A 15,967-nucleotide genomic window follows, 5' to 3' on the forward strand; every position below is an offset into this window, starting at 1 on the left:
CCTCCCCCGCCACCGGCTCCCGCAGCACCCCTGGCCACCTTCCTCCCGGGTACCCCCCACCCCTGCGCTTCCCGGGGCACCAACGGCGCCCAGGCCCGCGTCCAAGCAGACAGGCCGACCTGCCTCTGTCCCTCCTCAGGCCGACGGGCACACTCGCCTGGGCAGAGCTGAACTTTCCGGAGCCGCCGCGCCCCTCCTCCTGCGTCCCGGGGCGGTCTCGATCGCCAGAGGAACCAGGCCGGGGGCGGGGCGGGGACGGGGCGGGGACACGGCTGCCTCCCGCCCGCGGCGCGCTGGGCGCTCAGAGTCTCGGGCGCGGCGGGAGCGCAGTTAAAGCTGATCTCCCGCGCCCCGAGGCTGCTCCTCTCCGAGGTCTCCCGCGGCCCAAGTTCTCTGCGCCCCGAGGTCTCCGCGGCCAGAGGTCTCCGCCCGCACCATGCGGCTGGGCAGGTGAGCCGGGGAAGGAGCGCAGGCGCCGCGGTCGTGGGCGGGATGGCTCGGCCCGCGCGTCCCCAGCTCGGCTCGGACGCGGAGCCTGCGGGGCTCGCCTGGAGGCGCCGGGCGGGCAGTGCGGGTCCGAGGAGCGGGCAGCGGAGGCGCCTGGGCTGCCGGCGGGGCGTGGACGGCAGCGGGCGGCAGGGCCCGGCACCCGCATCCACTGGAGGACGCGCAGCCGTGCGGGGGCGGTCTTGGGGGCGGGGTCCCTGCCAGGGAAGGGGACCGCGAACGCCGAAACGAGGGAAGGCGGGCGCACCCTGCACGCCTGGGTATGGGCGCTGCCCCTTCCACTCCCTGGCACCGCTGATTTCCTAGAAGGGAGAAGGAGGGAGGTGACCGGCCGAGCTCTCTCCAAGGCCAGCTGGTGCCCACGGTCTGGCGACACGCCCTCCCCCACACAGGTGGGATTCCCCGCCGCCTGGCAGCGGATCTGCACCGAGGAAGGCAGGGCTGCCTGAACCAGGAGTGACAGCTTCCTCCTGAATTTTTGCGAAAATATGCTCTTGGCAACCCACGTTGTAGGGTCCGCAGCCCGTGCTCCCCTGGGTGAACCTGTGAGGCCCCTGACCTCAAGGATGCCTCCCGTACAGCCCAGAGCCTGGCCACACCGGTGTCAAACTCCCCAGTACCCCTCACCGTTAGAAATGTACGCAGTTATGATCCTGCCCTAGAAATAAAGAATTTAAAAGCCCCTGAATGTCATAGCCCTCCCAAATGTCTTAGCCCTTCGCCACTCACACCTTCAAGTAGCCTACCCTGTCTGTGCTGGGTCTTGATGAAAACTCGGGGTGGGGGGTAGGTTAGATGCAGGGGTGCTTAGGGTCCAAGGAGAGGACACAGAGGCCCTGGGTAGGCAGCACCCAGGGAGGGGACAAGCCAGAAGGAGCCTAGAGCAGGCACACCCCGGCCCAGGAAGCCCCTAGGTGTCCTGAGGAGGCCTCCATAGACAGGACGGGCCTTGTTGGCCGGTGATGAACGCAGGCCCTGTGGGAGACAAATGGGGGCACAGAGGGGTTCTCACAGCTGTCCTTTAGATGGTGGCTCTGGGGAGATGCCTGAAGGGGCTGAGGTTGGAGGCAAGGAGGTCCAGGTGGATTCAGGGGGCTTACTGGAGGCCATTACAGCCATCTTGCAAGCCAGAATGGTGGCCGCAACAGGAGGAATGGGAGAGAGAGGAAGGGCCGCCTGCAGGCTTCAAGAGCCCCTGGTGACCTGTGGCTGGCTTTGGTGCACATGTGCTCACTTGGCACAGACACACCTCCATGCAGACTCAGATGACGGTCACCATGGGTGGGGCAGGAGTTTCTGTGGCTCCAGGGCTCAGGGATAGCCCACTGGGAGGTTCCCACGAGACCAGCCTTTGGCTTACAAAGCCCCCGAGATTTCCCAGGCAGAGGCTACAGAGAAGAGGGATAAGCGTCTCCCAGACCTTGGAGGTGCAGGGACATCAGAGGAGATATCCCTGCTCCGGGGACTCCCACTTTGTGGGGAACTGGTCACAGAAACTGATGGTTTTGGGGGCTGGGGTAAGCACTGCAACCAAAGTGGACCCAACCACTAAGGGCCTCCACCTGGGGAAGGCATCCTGGGGGCTGGCAGGTGGAGGTGGTGAGCCTATGGTGTGCACGGTACAAAGGCTTCCAGACCCAAGATGGCCAGGAGCATTGTAGTCATGAGGGGAATTTGCTGCCCAAGGCAGGGGCACCAGCTGCAGCAGGATCTGAAACAGGAGGAGCTCAGGTTTGGTTTCAAAATGATCCGCATTCCCCACAGGGCTATCCCGTCACTCACCTGACCCTGTCACAGACATGCCCGATGTTCTTAGTCTCCCCAGCATTTTAAGTGACGCTCCTGCTATATGTGCCCTGAAAGCTTTTTTTTTTTTTCTCTGATTTCCTATAATTTCTTGGCATCTGTCCCCAGGAAGGTTAGACCAGCCTCGGTGGCGTCCCTCGCTCCCCTTCATCCTCACGCCAGCATCATTGTGTTTCCAGGGATTTATCACCACACGCGCTAGAGGGTGGCGAGAGGCTGCCGGCCCCTCAGACTTGCTGTGCTGGGCAGGGGGATGGTGGTCCTGGCCCTGGACCCTGAATTCCCATGGAGAGCAGAGGCAGGCAGGCTCCTGGCTCTGCCTTCAGCCAAGGGGTTGTGGTCCTGGCCCCGGACCCCGAATTCCCATGGAGAGCAGAGGCAGGCAGGCTCCTGGCTCTGCCTTCAGCCAAGGGGTTGTGGTCCTGGCCCCGGACCCCGAATTCCCATGGAGAGCAGAGGCAGGCAGGCTCCTGGCTCTGCCTTCAGCCAAGGGGTTGTGGTCCTGGCCCCGGACCCGGAATTCCCATGGAGAGCAGAGGCAGGCAGGCTCCTGGCTCTGCCTTCACATTTCTGTGATGGGCGTAACTGCCTCCTGCCCGTGGGAACCAGCTTGCTCCTGTTTGGAAGATGTAGGTAACTCACCGGCGGCCCCGCCTCACCTGCCTTTCTGGTTGTTTTTTCCAGTCCTGGACTGCTCCTCCTGCTCTTCAGCAGCCTTCGAGCCGGTAAGTTCAGGGGGTGCTTTGCCATGGGTGTGAGCGCCCAGCTCAGAGATAGGCCGTCCGACTGTGTGGACTGCCGGCTACAGGGCGCTGGGAGCAGCCTCACCAGGCTCCTTCTTGCTTCTCAAGTGGCCCTTTGGAGAAAGGTGGGCCCTAAACCTAGGTTGCTGCACAGGATAGAAGCGTTTCCTTAAAGGGAAACACTTCTGCAAACTCCGGAGTTCTTTTTTGATTTCGTGTTCGTTGCGGGCAGAATGCAGTTCCTCTGAGCCAGGGCTTCCTGAGTCCCCTGGTCTCCGTGTCCCAGGCAGCAGCCCTGCTGAGCCCTAAGGGCCACCAGCCTCTGGAAGAGCCAGGAATAGGGACGAGGCACCGCAGCACAAACCCAAAACCTTGCCAGGCCTTCCAGCCCAGAGGGCTTTGGGGGCAGGGGACACACACAGATTTCCCTGCAGGTGCTGGGCGCAGTGGCTCACTCCTATAATCCCAGCACCTTGGGAGGCCGAGGCGGGTGGATTGCCTGAGGTCAGGAGTTCGAGACCAGCCTGGCCAACATAGTGAAGCCCCATCTCTACTAAAAATACAAAAAATTAGCTGGGCGTGGTGGCGGGCACCTGTAATCCCAGCAACTTGGGAGGCTGAGGCAGGAGAATTCCTTGAATCCCAGAGTCAGGGGTTGCAGTGAGCCAAAATCGTGCCATTGCACTCCAGCCTGGGCAACGAGCAAAATTCCGTCTCAAAAAAAAAAGATTTTCCCACAGGCATTTACGCGGCTGCACAAACAGTAAAGCCACCCTGTGGCTGTTACATTTATGAGACCTTTCCTGATGCAAGAGTGAGCAGCATGATAACGTAATTGCTGAGAAATTGTTTTCCCTTAAATGCCTGATTTTAAAAGAACTTTTTATTTTACATTAATCATAGACTCCCAAGAAGTAGTAAAAATAGTGCTGAGTAACACAAATAACACTGAGCAGCTGGGCCGCATCCAGCCGCTCCTCCCCATGGCAGCTTCTTACATAACAGGAGTGTGTCATCAAAGCCAAAGGCTGATACGGACCTCACCATGAAATGTCCGCGTTTTTCAAGTTTGACTGCATTCCTACATGTGCCTTGTTAATATAACTCTGAGCCACAGTTGGTGTTTGAGGCTTGAAACCCAAAGCCTGCCCTGTAGAGTAGCTTCATGGCCTGGGCATCAGCCTCAGAAAACAGATTTTACACCTGTTGGGTCATTGCAGATCCTCAGGAGAAGGAAGTCAGAGCGATGGTGGGCAGCGACGTGGAGCTCAGCTGCGCTTGCCCCGAAGGAAGCCATTTTGATTTAAATGACGTTTATGTATACTGGCAAACCAGTGAGTCGAAAACCGTGGTGACTTACCACATCCCGCAAAACAGCTCCTTGGACAACGTGGACAGCCACTACCGGAACCGGGCCCTGATGTCACCAGCCGGCATGCGGCAGGGCGACTTCTCCCTGCGCTTGTTCAACGTCACCCCCCAGGATGAGCAGAAGTTTCATTGCCTGGTGTTGAGCCAATCCCTGGGATTCCAGGAGGTGCTGAGCGTTGTGGTCACACTGCATGTGGCAGGTAGGACCGTCGAGGCGGAGAGAGCTGGGTCCATCCCAGCCTTGCGTCTTGGAAAAGTATTCCTGAAACCCCCTCCCTGGCTCCTTCACTGTTTCTTCCAGTGAAGAAAATTCTCCTCTGTGTTATCAGGCTTCTGTCTAACTTCGAGGGAAACTAAACAGCTGAAAAATCCTTAGTGCGTGACCTGCGGCTGCTTGGTTTCCCGGAAGAGTTCCTACCCTTGCTGTCTTTGCCTCTTTTGAGTTAGTTTTTGTTTTTATTTATTTTTTTTTAAATTTATTTATTTATTTATTTTTTGAGACGGAGTCTCGCTCTTTTGCCCAGGCTGGAGTGCAGTGGCCGGATCCGGGCTCACTGCAAGCTCCGCCTCCCGGGTTTACACCATTCTCCTGCCTCAGCCTCCCGAGTAGCTGGGACTACAGGCGCCCGCCACCTCGCCCAGCTAGATTTTGTATTTTTTAGTAGAGATGGGGTTTCACAGTGTTAACCAGGATGGTCTCGCTCTCCTGACCTCGTGATCCGCCCGCCTCGGCCTCCCAAAGTGCTGGGATTACAGGCTTGAGCCACCGCGCCCGGTCAGCTTTTGTTTTTATTTCATTTATTTATTTATTTATTTATTTATTTATTTATTTATTTATTTAGAGACGGAGTCTCGCTCTGTCACCCAGGCTGGAGTGCAGTGGCGCGATCTCGGCTCACTGCAACCTCCGCCTCCTGGGTTCAAGCAATTCTCCTCCACAGCCTCCTGAGTAGCTGGGACTACAGGCGCCACCACCACACCCAGCTAATTTTTATATTTTTAGTAGAGACAGGGTTTCACCATGTTGGCCAAGCTGGTCTCAAACTCCTGGCCTCGTGATCTGCCCACCTCGGCCTCCCAAAGTGCTGGCATTACAGACATGAACCACTGCGCCTGGCCAGTTGGTTTGTTTTTTGAGACAGGGTCTCACTGTTGCCCAGGCTGGAGTGCAGTAGCACGATCATGCTGCAGCTTTGACTTCCTGAGCTCAAGCAATTCTCCTGCCTCAGCCTCCTGAGTATCTGGGACTACAGGCACATGCCACCTCGCCTGGCTAATTTTCGATTTTTTGTAGAAATGGGGTCTCACTATGTTGCCCAGGCTGGTCTCAAATTCCTGGACACAAGTGATCCTCCTGCCTCACCCTCCTAAAGTGCTGGGATTACAGACACGAGCCACCACGCCCAAACTAGAGTTTTAAAAGTGAAATTTGAACGGAGTGCTATAAAGCACTAAATGAGAACGAAATTTAAGAGAAAAATTAGAGGCAACCAAGGAGCTCTGGGCAGTTCATCAGGGAGAACAGCCGTGTCCATTTCAGATGGACTGTGAGCCCCTGCGTCAGCAGCGAGGAAGACCAGATGTAAACGAGGGGGTCCTGGCACAGCCAGCGGCCGTGGAGTAGGGGGTCTGTGGGTGCCAGTCACTGCCTGCCAGGGTCAGCGGTGCCTGGCTACTGGGACTGGCTTGGGGGATGACTCTTGGGCAGGACCGGGCCGAGCCTGCTGCTCAGACCACAGCCCTGGTCCTGGCCTGTCACCCATGTTGGGGCACAGTGGGCCGCCTCCCCTCTGACCCAGCCTTGGCACTGTGTACCCTCTGCTTCTTGACCAGCAGGGCCTGGCATTTCTCACGACCTGTTTCCCTCCCCTGCAGCAAACTTCAGCGTGCCTGTTGTCAGCACCCCCCACAGCCCCTCCCAGGATGAGCTCACCTTCACGTGTACATCCATCAACGGCTACCCCAGGCCCAACGTGTACTGGATCAACAAGACAGACAACAGCCTGCTGGACCAGGCTCTGCAGAATGACACTGTCTTCTTGAACACGCGGGGCTTGTACGACGTGGTCAGTGTGCTGAGGATCGCACGGACCCCCAGCGTGAACATTGGCTGCTGCATAGAGAACGTGCTTCTGAGGCAGAACCTGACTGTCGGCAGCCAAACAGGTAGGGTCCTGGTGCCTGCGTGCTGAGCTGAGCGCAGCCCAAGACAGTGGGGCCAGGGTGGCTTAGGAGAGCCTCTGAGGCAGGAGACAAAAAGTCCCTTCAACCCGGCTCAGCACCCGAAAGGTGGTTGGAAGGCAGAGGAGGCGGGAGGCACACGCCACACAGAACCACTGTGGTCTCCAGGAACAGGAATGGGCGCCGTGCCCGGTGCACATTCCTCCATTTTCTTCACCTGGAGTCAGTTTTGTTAAACCTACTTTACAGATGAGGGCTGAACTCTGAGGCTGGGGAACACTTCAGAAGCCGCAGGACTGGGCAGCCGCAGCCCAGGACGGAAGCCCACATCTGTGCAGCCCCACCCAAGCTCCCTGCCTCTTGGGCATGTGTCCCCTGAGAAGACTGAAGCCCCCAGACATGGGAATCCCACTGGGCATGACTGCTGGCCCAGCCCCTCCCTGTGGAAAGGGTGCCCAGCCCCTCCCTGTGGAAGGGGTGCCCTGTGGAAGGGGTTCCTCTGCGGGGACTCCTTCCTAGAGGCCACAGGCCCTCCCCATTTGTGTCCCCATCTCCTGTGTCAGGATGAGAGGCAGAAGGTGGAGGCAGGAGATGATCGAGGAGGGGTCCTGGGGCCCTGCTGGCTACAGGAAAGCGGCTGCCAGCAGGACTCACCATGTGGCCCCGCACAGAGCAAGAATGCAGGGCTCCTTGTTTTGGAAGCATTAAGAATTCCAGACAGTGACCACAAGCATTGCACCTCCTGCCGGCCTTTCTGAACTCAACCCCAGAAGCCTGCACAGGTGCACACCCTCGAACCCCAGCCTGGCCGCCAGGAACCCGGCAGAGCCGGACATTCTCCTTGAAATCAGGGCTCAGCCCTTGTGACTCAACATTCAGGGTCTGTGAGCTGCGTGCAGCAGGATGAGGGGCTGCTCCCAAAGCGGCCTCTGATCGCTGCCTTCCAGCCAGCACACTCCCCGCAGAACAGCCCAGGTGGCAGCAGAAGGTTCTCCCAGGGCCGTCGTCTCAACCCCGGCTACACGGTGGGGTCATCTGGGCAGCCTATGAAAACCCCCGTGCCCAGACGCATTGGACCTGAAGCTCTGGGCTGGCACCTGGCATCAGGACAGTGTCTAAAAGCTTCAGAGGTTCAAGGTTGAGCGCCGTCCAGGTGGTTTCTTCAGGTGTGTTTGGAGACGTGCCAGGCATTCAGAACACGCTCCCAGGGGATGCTGCTGCTTGTTTGCCAGTGCGGATGGCTCTCGGAGGGGCAAAGTCATTGCACACAGAGACCAGAGGCACTGGTGCCTTTGTGCATCACGGTGGGAAAGCAGAAAGGTGCAGCTGCCGTGGGGAACGGTGTGGCAGTTCCCCAAAAAGCTAAGCGTGGAGACAGTGTAGGACGCAGCAGTTCTCTCCTAGGGTTATCGCCAAGAGGATGCAAAACAGGGACTCACACAAATGCTTGTCCGTGAGTGTTCATGGCAGCCAGAAGGCAGGAACCACCCAAGTGTTCCTCGTGGGTGGACCGATGCACCAAAAGTGATCCATGCGTGCGGGGAGAATTAGCTTGAAAAAGCGAGGAAGCAGCTGTCCTGGTGCACACTGTGGAATGGAGAACCTCAAGGCCATTGTGCGAGTGACAGAGCCAGACACCTGAGGACAAGCCTGTGGGACTCTGTTCATGCAAAGTGTCCAGAATAGGGTGAGCCACCGACACAGAAAGCAAACTAGAGGCTTCCAGGGGCAGGAGGACAGCAATTCTCCTGCCTCAGCCTCCTGGGTATCTGGGACTACAGGCACATGCCACCTCGCCTGGCTGATGTTTGATTATTTGTAGCGATGGGGCCTCACTATGTTGCCCAGGCTGGATTCAAACTCCTGGACACAAGCAAGGCTCCTGCCTAAGCCTCTCAAAGTGCTGGGATTACAGGTGTGAGCCACCACACCCAAACTAGAGTTTTAAAAGTGAAATTTAGGCCGGGCGCGGTGGCTCACGCCTGTAATCCCAGCACTTTGGGAGGCCGAGGCGGGCGGATCACGAGGTCAGGAGATTGAGACCACGGTGAAACCCTGTCTCTACTAAAAATACAAAAAACTAGCCGGGCGCGGTGGTGGGCGCCTGTAGTCCCAGCTACTCGGGAGGCTGAGGCAGGAGAATGGCGTGAACCCGGGAGGTGGAGCTTGCAGTGAGCCAAGATCGCGCCACTGCACTCCAGCCAGGGGGACAGAGCTAGACTTCCTCTCAAAAAAAAAAAAAAAAAGTGAAATTTGGCCAGGCGCGGTGGCTCAAGCCTGTAATCCCAGCACTTTGGGAGGCCGAGACGGGCGGATCACGAGGTCAGGAGATCGAGACCATCCTGGCTAACATGGTGAAACCCCGTCTCTACTAAAAAATACAAAATCTAGCCGGGCGAGGTGGCGGGCGCCTGTAGTCCCAGCTACTCGGGAGGCTGAGGCAGGAGAATGGCGTAAACCGGGGAGGTGGAGCTTGTAGTGAGCTGAGATCCGGCCACTGCACTCCAGCCTGGGCAACAGAGCGAGACTCCGTCTCAAAAAAAAAAAAAAAAAGTGAAATTTTAAGGGAGTGCTATAAAGCACTAAATGAAAAAAAAATTTAAGAGGAAAATTAGAGGCCCTGGCTGTTCTGGGACCCCCTCATTTGGATCTGGTCCTTCTTGCTGCTGGCACAGGGGCTCACGTGTCCGTGAAATGGACACTACCATTCTCGCCGATGAACTGCCCAGAAGGATAGCAGAGGACGGGAAAGAGGCAGCAGTGACTGCTCACGGACACGGTTTCCTTTCGAGGGTTACAGGTTCTGGAATTAGGTGGCAGTTATGATTGCACTGGCACCCTGAATTGTTCACTTTAAAATGGTTCATTTTGGGCTGGGCGCAGTGGCTCACACTTAATCCCAGCACTTTGGGAGGCCGAGGTGGGTGGACCATCTGAGGTCAGGAGTTTGAGACCAGCCTAGACAGCATGGCAAAACCCTGTCTCTAATAAAAATACAAAAATTAGCCAGATGTGGTGGCGTGTGCCTGTAATCCCAGCTACCCGGGGGGCTGAGGCAGGAAAATCGCTGGAACCTGGGAGGCGGAGGCTGCAGTGAGCCAAGACTGCGCCACTGCACTTCAGACTGGGCGACACAGCAAGACTCTGTCTAAAATAAATAAATAAATAAATAAATAAATAAATAAATAAAAATAAATTTAAAAAAGCTTAAAGTGGCTCATTTTGGCTGGGCACGGTGGTGCACACCTGTAGTTACAGCTACTTAGGAGGCTGAGGCAAGAGGATTACTTGAGCCCTGAGATCAACCAGGGCAATATAGTGAAAACTCATCTCTACAAAAAAAAAAAAAAAATTAGCCAGGCCTGGTGGTGCACGCCTGTAGTCCTAGCTACTTGGGAGGCCGAGGTGGGAGGACTGACTGAGCCCAGGAGGTCGAGGCTGCAGTGACTTATGAATACACCACTGCACTTCAGCCTGGGCAACAGAGCAAGATCCTGTCTCAAAAACTAGATAAATAAAATGAAATGGTTAATTTTATGCTATGTGACTTTCACCTTGATTTTTTCTTTCTTTCTTTCTTTTTTTTTTTTTTGAGATGGAGTTTCACTCTTATCGCCCAGGCTGGAGTGCAGTGGCCCAATCTCAGTTCACCGCAACCTCCACCTCTCAGGTTCAAGTGATTCCCCTGCCTCAGCCTCCAGAGTAGCTGGGACTACAGGCACTCGCCACCATGCCTGGCTAATTTTGTATTTTTAGTAGAGATGGGGTTTCTCCATGTCGGCCAGGCGTGTCTCAAACTCCTGACCTCAGGTGATCAGCCTGCCTTGGCTTCCCAAAGTGCTGGGATTACAGGTGTGAGCCACTGCGCCTGGCCTCACCTTGATTTTTAAAAATCCAATAAGAACCTGTGCTTCCTGTCACACCCAGCCCTGTGGTCCCCTGGCTGTGGTTGGGGTTATCGCCTCTCCCACGTAGGACGGGAGGAACAAGATCCCTGCAGAAAATGAAGCCCCTCTGCAGGAGAAAACCCTCCTCTCATCAGCCTGGTGTTTTTAAAACCTCAAAATCATGTCAGGAAAGTTCTCTGGAATAAATACTTCCCTGCAATACTTTCTACTCAAGGATGAAAACAAAGACCCCTTTCCTCTAAGATCCTTTAAGTCGGGTTTTTTACCTCTTTCTTATAGGAAACAACATCGGAGAGAGAGACAAGATCACAGAGAATCCAGTCCGTACCCGCGAGAAGACCGAGGTCACGTGGAGCGTCCTGGGTGTCCTGTGCCTGCTTGTGGCCGTGGCGGTGGCCATAGGCTGGGTGTGCAGGGACCGATGGCTCCGCCGCAGCTATGCAGGTAGAGACAGCCCCATATTGTGGATGTTAATGTTCGTTCCGTTGGTGTGAACATTTGCCTGCTTTAACTTCCCTCACTGATACTGATTTAGCTTGAAACTTTGCTGTGGTAGCATCAACACTCATGAGCCTTAGCAAATCGAGCTCTCCCACGAAGTGGTTTTGAAACCCAGCATCTCTGACATTCCTGACGCGCTGTGAAGTCTGCCCTGTAGGTCAGGTGGGAAGAGTGGCTTCTGCATGTAGAGGCTGGGCGGTGATCATTTCCAGGGAAGCCGCTGAGGCTGCCTTGAACACACTCGCGCTGTGGGTCTGTGACTCTGACCAGCTCCGCGACAGAGCCCAGAGGTCTGTGTTTTAGCCACATAAGACACAGCAGCAGAACGCAGTAGCACAGGAAGCCCCAAACGTTGGCTGCGGTGATGGTCATGATGACGGGGACGGGGGGGGGACTCGTCCCAGATCCCCCCCAAGGGTGGCAGTCAATGGAGTGCAGGCACAGTGGCCACGGAGTAGGGGCAGCTCCTGTGGGCTGCCCCTGGCTCTCCCATTTGTGGCCAATCTCAGTCATCCCAGAAACATCTTCCGTGGCCGTGATGCCACTGCTGGCTGGCCAGGCCTCGGAGGCACCCCAGAGCCAGGTTGCAGCATTTTAAGTGTTTCCCAGGCACTTACCCCTTTAAGAGGATCTTCCTCAAAAGCCATGCGGCCTGGGGAGCCCCTCATCTCTGAGTGCTTTCCCGGCCTGGAGTTGGGATCCTCGGGAAGACTTCCAAGCAGAGCGTTTAGGGGGCTGCTGAGAGCTCAGGAACACCAGGGGCTTTAGGGACCCCCCCACCGCTGCTGCCCTGACCATTTTCATTTATCCCCCAGGTGTCTGGGCTGTGAGGCCGGAGCCAGAGCTCACTGGTGAGTTTGCCATGGGAAGCAGCAGGTTCTGGGGTGCCTGAGGGAGGCTTGGCTGACAGCTGTCTTTCAGATTGTCAAAAAACTTTCAAAAGGCAAAAGTCCTTTGCCTTGAACAACTGTTGCTCCCAGAGACGCAGTGAAGCCCTCGATGGCACGCACGGCATTTCCTGCAGCCTCCCCTTGGCATGGGATGGCATCCTGGTGTGCACTTTCTCACACTGCAATGGGATTTTCCCAACATGCACAGAAGCAGAGAGATGAGTGCTGGACCCCTGTGTTCCCTGGCGCCCAGCCCCCACCAGGGTGTCCAGAGCAGGTCCAGGCACTGGTGCCCAGCCCCCATGGGATGTTCAGAGTGGGTCCAGGCACTGGCGCCCAGCCCCCACCGGGGTGTCCAGAGCAGGTCCAGGCACTGGTGCCCAGCCCCCACGGGATGTTCAGAGTGGGTCCAGGCACTGGCGCCCAGCCCCCACCGGGGTGTCCAGAGCAGGTCCAGGCACTGGTGCCCAGCTCCCACGGGATGTTCAGAGTGGGTCCAGGCACTGGCGCCCAGCCCCCACCGGGGTGTCCAGAGCAGGTCCAGGCACTGGCACCCAGCCCCCACCGGGGTGTCCAGAGCAGGTCCAGGCACTGGCGCCCAGCCCCCACCGGGGTGTCCAGAGCAGGTCCAGGCACTGGCGCCCAGCCCCCATGGGATGTTCAGAGTGGGTCCAGGCACTGGCACCCAGCCCCCACCGGGGTGTCCAGAGCGGGTCCAGGCACTGGCGCCCAGCCCCCACGGGATGTTCAGAGGGGGTCCAGGCACTGCCGGCTTCTCTCTGTGGCAGCCACTCCTGCAGCTCTCGGGTGGCTCCCTGTCTCCTGGTGGAGGTGTGCCCCTCAGTCCCAGGAGCAACATAGATGTGGATTCCTGTCCAATTTGGGAAAAATGTCCACACACAGTCACCTACCTGGCAGGTGCCTCTGGCTGCAAGGGGCGTTTGGCTTCGCAGGCAGGCCAGCTGGGCTCCCCGCCATGGTCCAGGATCCCCTCTGAGCCCGTTTGCCATCCATGAGCAGGGGCTCCCCGGGGACAGTGGGCTCAGGGTGTACAGAGCCACCACGCTGTGGTGTCACCTGTGGACCCCGGCGAGCGGATGGCTGACTGCAGAAACGCACTTCCAAGGCCAGGTCAGCCCGTCCAGATGACACAGGAACACAGCTTGCTGAAAACACAGCCAGCCTGTTCCTACCAGGGCCAGGTGAAGCGCCCTGTGCGGGTGGCTGTTTCCGAAGCTCTAAACCCTTTGTGTCCACCAAGCTGAGTCCTGAGAAAACCGACGTCTGCTTGCAGAATGGAAAGGGGTGCTTCATGTTCCTCTCTCTTCTTCACTTCCCTTTCAAGGCCATGTTTGACCGGAGCTCACCGCCCAGAGCGTGGACTGGGCTTCCGTGAGATGCCACCATGAGAGGCCAGGTGGCAGCTTGAGAATGGACTCGCACAGGTGCCTCCCAGACTGCGGGGGAGCACTTGCGGCCGCCCCAGGAGGACCACTGCTGGATCCCCGGGAGAACCTGCTGGCGTTGGCTGTGATCCTGGAATAAGGCCCTTTCAAAATCGTCATCCACACCAAAGGCAAATCCCCACCGTCACTGCCAGTCACCTACAAGAGGGGACTGGTGATGGGCTCTTTGCACCCGGAGCATGCGGGATTCAACGCCAGGCTCTTCCTAGTACCCCAGACCTACTGTGGGTCTTCCTGTGGGATGCAGGGCCCTGAGACTGAAGGGTGTTTGGTTTCAAAAGAAGACTCTGGGTGTCCACTCTTCCAGGATGGCCTCACTCTTCCAGGATGGCCTCTGTGCTGCTGGGGTCACGTGAGGCTGTTTGCAGGAGGCACGGTCCCAGCAGCTCTTCTGCCCTGGATGCTCCCAACCTACCTCCCACCCGGAGGCCACAGGACCCACAAGTGTAGGCAGCCGTCCACACCAAGGAGCCCCTGGAAGGCCCCACTGGGCTTTGTTGTCCTCTGCCACATTCCTTGGGAGGAATAGTGGCCCTCGGCTGTTCTGGTGAAAAGCTGAGCCGCCTTTGGAAGAAGCACTGGTGGAGTTTGCCAGAAGAAAAGCTGTGCCAGGGCTGTGTTTGGCCAGCTGCAGAGGCTGCCCGGGCTCTTGGCTCTGCAGTGAGACACAGCCCCGGGCACAGCCCAGCAGGGCTGGAGATGCCATCCAGTAGGCGCAGGCCTGGCAACACGGCCCCCAGAGTCCTGAGCAGAAGTTGAGAGGGCATCACCTGGTGACCACAGTCCCCCTTCTCACCGCAGCAGTGATCCCCAAAATGAGGGGTGGCTCCCCCCGCCTCCACTGCCCTCAGCAGCCCCACCCCACTCAACCATGAGGGTCCCCAGGATCCCTGATGAAGAGGGACGCCAACACTAGGCTCCTCGGAGCTCAACAGTCCCAATGGGGCAGGAGACGGGGTGGCCCAGTGCTGAGGGGTGTGGCCCTGGGTCCTGACACGCCCCAGCACCGTGCTAGTGCCTGGAATGAATCAGCTGCTGACTGTGTCCAGGAGGACTGGAAAGGACACTACCAGGTGACCCAGGGTGCACCTGCCCCAGGGAGATGGAGTAGACGGCCTGGCCTGGCCCTGGGGACACGGTGTCTACCCCGGGGCTATGGGCAAACACCCCTCCTTCTTCCTTCCCAGAGTCCCTGACATTCCTGGGGTCAGCCAGGACCTGTTACAGCTCTGGTCACTTGGAACTGATAGCTGTGTGAGGCCTGCAGTTCTCAGACTCAGACTTAAAATGAGGAGTGAGGGCTCATGGTTACAATGAGGTTCCAGTACTTGTCACAAGAAATCGGTTTTCCATGAAAAAAGTCCCTACCTGGGCCTTTAAGTGAACCCACTCCTGCTTTTAACATGAAAGCATTAGAAGATGTGTGGTGTTTGTAAAAGAACAGTTGTCATCACTGGGCATTGACTGGCAGGGACAAGGAGCTGCTTGGGTGTGGAAATGTGGGACGTTGGAAAGCGGGGTGTGGTGCCCATTTGTGGTGACTGTGAAGTGACTCCAGGACAGAGCTGTGGGGGCACCCAGAGGTCCTAAGCCCCAGGACTGAGGGTGGTGCATCACCACTCGGGTGTCCCGGGAGGTGCCCTGGGCCCAGGGACCTCACGGGCAGGATGGGGACACCCTTGCAGGGAGAGGGAGTCTGGCTCCAGCTTTTCCCATTGGAGGTGACTTTCCTTCACCAGAGGACAGGCAGGAAATATGCAGGAGCCCCAGAAGCTTCTACCCTCATGCCTGGGGCCCAGGGGACACTTGGAGGCTGCTGTCCCCACTGCGCGTCCAAGGCCATGGCCTCTGCGGGTGAGTGCCTGAGTCTCGCCTCCCTGCTGGTCCCCGAAGCCCCCTCAGAAGCCCTGCATGTTGGGATTTGTGAGACCCACCCTGTAACACCTGCCCCTCTCAGCCCAAGACATCAGCTTCCTCGTTCTCCTGTGCTGTAGACAGGCTGATTCCAGTGTTGTGACAGCCATCTCCAGAAACCTGACTTAAGAGAGTAAGATGCAAATGGTGCCTGTGTCCTGTGGCTTCGGTGGGTGCAGGGAGTCTTGGGCACCGCTAGGTCAGCTGTCTGTGGTCTGAGCAGGAACAGGTGCCACTCCTGCTCGGGGGGCCCTGCCCTCACCAGGCTGTTCTGTCCCCCCACGAGGGGCATGAGGCCAGGTCTGGAGGCATTTTGGGTTGTCACAGCTAGGGGCTGTTCCTGGGCTTCAGTGGCTGGAAGCCCCAGATGCTGTTCAACATCCTGCCGGACACAGGAGGCCCCAACACAGAGGAGCGTCCACCCGCAAGTCCGCAGTCTGAGGTCTCCCCTCAGAGACCGTGCCCTGCACATCCACCTCCAGCCAAAGGTCCTGTCTGCTGTAGGGCTCAGGGGAACCTTACCGGTCTGTGGAAGAGGAGAGGGGACTCTCGCCAGCTGCACCACCCTGCACATAGTAGGTGTGCAGTAAACAGCCACCAGGGAGGCTCCAGTCAAGGCTGGCAGATGCGGCGGTCCATCCCTGGGGCAGGAGACAGAAGGGAAACGGCTGCCTGCTGGC

At 57.7% G+C, this 15,967-nt stretch overlaps 1 protein-coding gene across 2 annotated transcripts; it reads left to right on the forward strand.

The window, feature by feature from the left end:
• The first annotated feature begins 270 nt into the window (after positions 1-270).
• Positions 271-15,436, forward strand: ICOSLG (inducible T cell costimulator ligand). 2 transcript variants are annotated; one of them, XM_030914967.1, is made up of 7 exons: positions 271-450; positions 2,998-3,038; positions 4,277-4,627; positions 6,303-6,593; positions 10,796-10,960; positions 11,833-11,868; positions 13,253-15,436. In XM_030914967.1, exons 1-7 carry the CDS (start codon positions 437-439, stop codon positions 13,261-13,263), a joined length of 909 nt encoding a protein of 302 aa, XP_030770827.1. In that variant the 5' UTR covers positions 271-436; the 3' UTR covers positions 13,264-15,436. The 2 variants fall into 2 exon arrangements, with proteins under 2 accessions (XP_030770827.1, XP_030770828.1); XM_030914968.1 differs by lacking the exon at positions 2,998-3,038 and having other exon boundaries at positions 379-450.
• Positions 15,437-15,967: the final 531 nt, after the last annotated feature.

Source organism: Rhinopithecus roxellana, chromosome 13, assembly GCF_007565055.1.
Source record: "Rhinopithecus roxellana isolate Shanxi Qingling chromosome 13, ASM756505v1, whole genome shotgun sequence".
Lineage (NCBI taxonomy): Eukaryota > Metazoa > Chordata > Mammalia > Primates > Cercopithecidae > Rhinopithecus > Rhinopithecus roxellana.

What these genes read in the sequence shown, in the direction of transcription:
- ICOSLG (XM_030914967.1), top strand. An exon ending in GACTGTCGGCAGCCAAACAG is followed by an intron (nt 6,594 to 10,795) that starts GTAGGGTCCTGG and finishes TCTTTCTTATAG; the next exon opens with GAAACAACATCGGAGAGAGA. An exon ending in GCTCCGCCGCAGCTATGCAG is followed by an intron (nt 10,961 to 11,832) that starts GTAGAGACAGCC and finishes TTTATCCCCCAG; the next exon opens with GTGTCTGGGCTGTGAGGCCG.